At 42.2% G+C, this 4,984-nt stretch overlaps 1 protein-coding gene across 1 annotated transcript in view; it reads right to left on the bottom strand.

Annotated features, from left to right (window-relative positions):
* Positions 1-3,714: 3,714 nt before the first annotated feature.
* TMCO2 (transmembrane and coiled-coil domains 2) overlaps positions 3,715-4,984 on the bottom strand; it is a 3,734-nt gene continuing 2,464 nt past the window's right edge. Inside the window, exon 2 of the mRNA XM_004679447.1 lies at positions 3,715-4,032. Coding sequence (XP_004679504.1) covers positions 3,715-4,032 — 318 coding nt within the window. The remainder of the gene's footprint in view (positions 4,033-4,984) is intronic.

The raw sequence follows: 4,984 nt of genomic DNA, 5'->3' as shown, positions 1-4,984 counted from the left end.
CCATGTGGTCATCTCCGGGGCAGGCGGGAATCGAACTCATGCGGAAGTGGTTTCAGCTTCTCAGTGCAGTGCTTTAACCCGCTGCGCCACCAGGGAGGGCCTCAAAAGTGTATTTTTTAAAAAAAGATTTAGTTAAAAAATAGCTGAGGTGTAGGCCAGAGGTTCAGGAGGGTAAGAAGATTGACCAGAGACAGAGTGGGGTGCAGAACAGGTGGATCTGCTGAAATAAATTACTGTGGGCAGCAGCAGGCAAGACAGAAGTCTGCTCTGCCTTGTGGGTACGCTCCCTGGCCGGGGATCAAATTTGTGCTGCAGTGGCTGTGGATAACTAGACTTAACCCCTTGTACCACTCAGTCAAAGAATAAACCAATGGAAGATTTTGAGCTGCGAGAAGCAAAGAGGATGTCCTGGACTGTTGTATAGAGAATAAGTAGAATGGGATAGAGATGGAAGTAGAGAGTGCAGTTAGAGGCCATGCCAAGAATCCGGTGAGGCTTTTACTCCCTTGCTGCCTGCATTCCTGAATATTGAGGAAGATCCATCATGAATGAACTATCTGGCTGCAAGGCCACTGTTGATGCTGGAAAAAAGTGAACTGGAGGTTGGACAGAAGAATAGGGATTCTGCAGTGACTTTATCTGTGGTTATTGTACAATTTTTCCACAGGAGGGTTAATATATTAAAATTTTTATATATAAAAAAGAACAAAGAAAAAGAATCTAGGTGGAAAATGATGGTAGATAGGACTAGGGTGTAGTTGTAGAAAAAGATGAATATGAAAAGTGAGTAATTACTTGCTCCCCTTTACAGAAGACAATGCTCATAGAAGGGCTGGTTTGTGTGACGTCTGAAGTGGACACCAAAACAGACAATTTTTACAGTTTTGTCAAAGGAAAAAGAATGAATTTGGAGACTAAGCATTCTCCTTCCTAGAGTGGTGGACACTTTTAGGCTGATTAATTTACCCCACATAACCTGAGTGACAAACAGCTTTTAAACCCTTTCTTGCCTTGGTTCTTTGAGTACCAACTATCCATGATCCCTTACTTGATGCCCCAAATGTGAGTGTTCTGATATCAAGGAAAAAATGAACCCACACACATACCAGGAAGGAATATTTGGTATCAACCCTCTATGACTGTAGAGTGAATCACACATCCGTTCTGGGGAGCTGAGAGCCAAAAATGATATCAGCTTCTACCATACCATGCATCTCACCAGAAGCAACCAGACTATTTAGTCTTTTGCATCTGCTTCTATTTTTTTTTAAGATTTATTTATTTATTCGTACAGAACTGGGGTACAGGTCAGAGATGCGGAGGGTGAGAGGATTCACCAGAGGCAGAGTGGGGAGCAGAACAGGCAGATTGACGAAGTACACTGCTGAGGGGAGTAGCGGGCGGGTCAGGAGAGGTCTGCCCCGCCATGTGGATCACCTCCGAGGCAGGCGGGAATCGAACTCATGCGGAAGTGGTTTAAGCTTCTCTGTGCTGTGCTCTAACCCGCTGCGCCACCAGGGAGGACCCTCATCTGCTTCTATTTTATGTCTCCCACAAAACCTACCAAATGCATGTAGCTCCTCTGTGTAAAAACCTACAATGGTCAATTTCCAACAATATGGTATGACCTTTAAGGTCTTCACTATAGCAGTCAACTTTTCTAGACCCTTCTTTTTAATATTTTCCTTTGCTATTACCCCAGAGCAGTAACTCAGACGAGATGAGATGATACAGGAAAATACTGAAAGACATTTTTAAAAGATATTTCATAGCACTCCTCTAGCAACATAGTTAACAAATTTCTCATCTACACTGTCATAAAGCACAGTGTTGATAACTCCCATCTGTTCTTTAATGCATCATGAATTAAAGCTGATTTAGGGATGAGATTAGTGTGACTTGCCCTAAAGCTAAAATCTTTCACTGTAGTTCTAGAAATAACCAGTGTTTCAGTCACCCTGGAACTTCTTGTTCCCTAAGCAAGCCACTCCTTTTTATGTCTCCATGATGCACGATTCACCCCACCTTCAGAGATACATTACATTTCAATTGTCTGCCAGTGTAATCCTTCATACGACAGCTTACTCTCTGCTAAGCCTGGCCCTGCACATGTTTTTGTATGGATTATAAACACTACACAGTGTAGTTTCATTGTACAAAGGGGTTGTATTTCAGCGATAGTGTACTGCATAAAGATTGAAATGACCCTGAGAAATCCCTTAGAAAGGAGACTGCTCTATCATCTTCTGAGGAACAGCATAGCCAGTTTTTCTCCAGTAAGATAATAAAACATTATTTGCACATCCAATGAAGCCTTTAAGAGATCGATGGGTATAAAGGGTCTCAATGACTAATCTTTGCTATGGCAAAAAAAAAAAAAGACATGTTCACACTAAAACCTCCCTGATGGCACAGGGATTAAAATCTCATTGCTATCAAGCTATTGCCAGCCACAGTGGCCTGAGTTCAATCCCTGGGTATCCACCTGTTCTGTTCCCACTTTGTCTCTGGTGAATCGTCTCATGCCCTGCAGCTCAGGCCTACATCCCTGTTCCATATGCATAAATCTTTTTTTAATGCACACAATATAAGGCTTGTGAAATCGGAGCGACTCTGACAGTCACCTCTCCAGGAGGCTCTTTCTCATCAGTATACTTCAGTGGAGTCTCCAGAGAGGCAGGTATGTGTTTTCTACCCTCCCCACCAAACTGTGATTCATGTAAGGAGAACTTACCTAAATTCAAGATGATGTGACCTGCTGTATTGAAGCAGGAAGTTTCCCAATTATGCTGCTTAGATTCTGCTACTTTCCCAGGCCTGCTGCTTTGGGGGAGTCTATTGCTAGGATTTTGCTTCTTGCTGGAGCAGAAAGTTCCTGCAGTGTGCTGCTTGTCCACAGTAGTAGCTATCGCTACGTTAACCTCCTTCCCAAACAATAAAGTGTGCTTACAATATGACAGATGGGATGACAAGGTTCCGCATACAACCTGTGTAAAATCTTACCATTCCTGTAATTCAGGGCTCAGCCTTTTGGGAATGATTCCACTGAGCCTGCTAGTGTGACAAGTACATCTCTCTCTCTCCACCTCTCTCAGTGCCATCCGATTTCTCTGGGAAATTGCTGTAACAGTATCACAACTCCTTGTTCTGAAATTCCCGGTCCAATTGAGAGCTCCCGAAGTACTCAGCAAAGACTACAAGGTTGTAACAATGCTTAAAGCAGAGTATTAGTAAAAGTTGTGTAAAATTAGTCTCCTATATGACTACTCCCACACTTGCCAACCTCGTAAGTATCATAGGAAGACTTCCTGGCCACATATTTCGCTGTAGACCAAAACCAGCACAAGGGCCAGCCTACTTCAGTGGGCATCATCACCCATAAACAGCACTTTCTTGCTGTCCTAACTCTATCCAATTTTTAGCATGCAGTCAAGGCCACATGCTGGGTTCACTCACTTCTGTGGGCTCCAGCTGGCTATCCTTTCCCAAATGTCTGCGTAGGGTCTCCAGGCTGCCCAGTTGACACCACAAACTTAAAAGACATTTTAAATTGCCACCATAACCCACATTAGCCCACCACACTAATAGAGAGAAGCTGAGCCCTAGTGAATACAGTCACTCTTGTAGAATAATTTCAATATAGTTCTCTACTTTTATTGATACACTACCACACACATGAGGAAAACAGTACTTTCTGGAAAAGCTTGGCATCCATTACATTTCTGATGTGGATGTGAACCCGGATGTGTGCAAGGGACTCTGGCAGTCGGAGCAGCTGCAGTAGGGCTCAGAGGAGCAGTCCCTCTTCATGGTAGGTTTTTGGGAAATAATCATTCCCTCCAGGTCCTTCACTTTGTTTTCTACCGTCTGAAGTTTTTTCAAAATTTTTTCTTGTAGACCCAAGGACAGGAAGACATTATTATTGTCTTGAATGGGGAGAGCAGTACCTTCTGGGTTGAGCAGCAAAGCCTGAAAAAAATCTGTTCCCTTCTTGTAAAGTTTGTAGAGTGTAATTGCAAACAGTAATATTCTCTAAAATAAAACAACAGAAGTTGACTGTTAATGGCTTATTCTTGTGAAATAACAGTTTACTATAGATACAAAATGAAAAATAATAGTAATGATATGATAGTACTAATCTCTCATGCCTATGTCAAGCCTATGGTATGACAAAACATCTCATAGCTATTTTATCTTTTGATTTTGCCACAAAATGGAGTGATACGTAGGTCAGAGACTATTATTTGCACTAATAATGTCAATTATAGTAACATTTGCTGAAACTTTACCACATGCTAGGCTTTTGTGCTAGATGTTTCCTTGCTATTCATGCTTTATTTATGTAGAAAAGCCAGAACAGGATAAGTAGATAACTTATATAATGTTATAAACTTGGATATAGTAGAACCAGCACTGAAATCCAGGAGTTCAGACTTTTCATGTATTCTTTCTCAAGACACAGTGTCTGAAAAATTGGATTTCCTGGTCATGGAAAAAGAAAGTGTTTTAATATACTCAGATTCTCACCAGAAAAGAAAAAGAGATAACCTTATCATAACTAGCAATGATTATTAGGTACTTACTATGTCCTCGGTTTTATATATACAATATTTCCTTTGGTTTTTACCATGCCCCTGAGTGAGACACTGTTAGGAAACCTATCTTACAGATAGGGGAACAAGTCTACAGGCCAAATTACTGCTTTCAAGTCAGGTTGCAAATGGTGGAACCAGGACTTGAGCTCTGCTGTTCCGCACACAGCCTAGGCTCTCAGACACTCTATTGTGCTACCTCTTTTTGTTGGCTGAGGTGTCTAGAGGATTGTGAATGAATATGACTTATTAAAAATTAACCAAATCAGGCCCTCCCTGGTGGCGCAGCGGAGTGAAGCACAGCACTAAGAAGCTTAAGCCACTTCCGCATGAGTTAGATCCCAGCCTGCCCCGGAGGAGATCCACATGGTGAGGCAGACCTCTCCTGACCC

Source organism: Condylura cristata, unplaced genomic scaffold (assembly GCF_000260355.1).
Source record: "Condylura cristata isolate star-nosed mole 26May11 unplaced genomic scaffold, ConCri1.0 scaffold00008, whole genome shotgun sequence".
Classification (NCBI taxonomy): domain Eukaryota; kingdom Metazoa; phylum Chordata; class Mammalia; order Eulipotyphla; family Talpidae; genus Condylura; species Condylura cristata.
The sequence above is the reverse complement of the archived record's forward strand: the minus strand, read 5'-3'. Positions and strand labels throughout refer to the sequence as shown.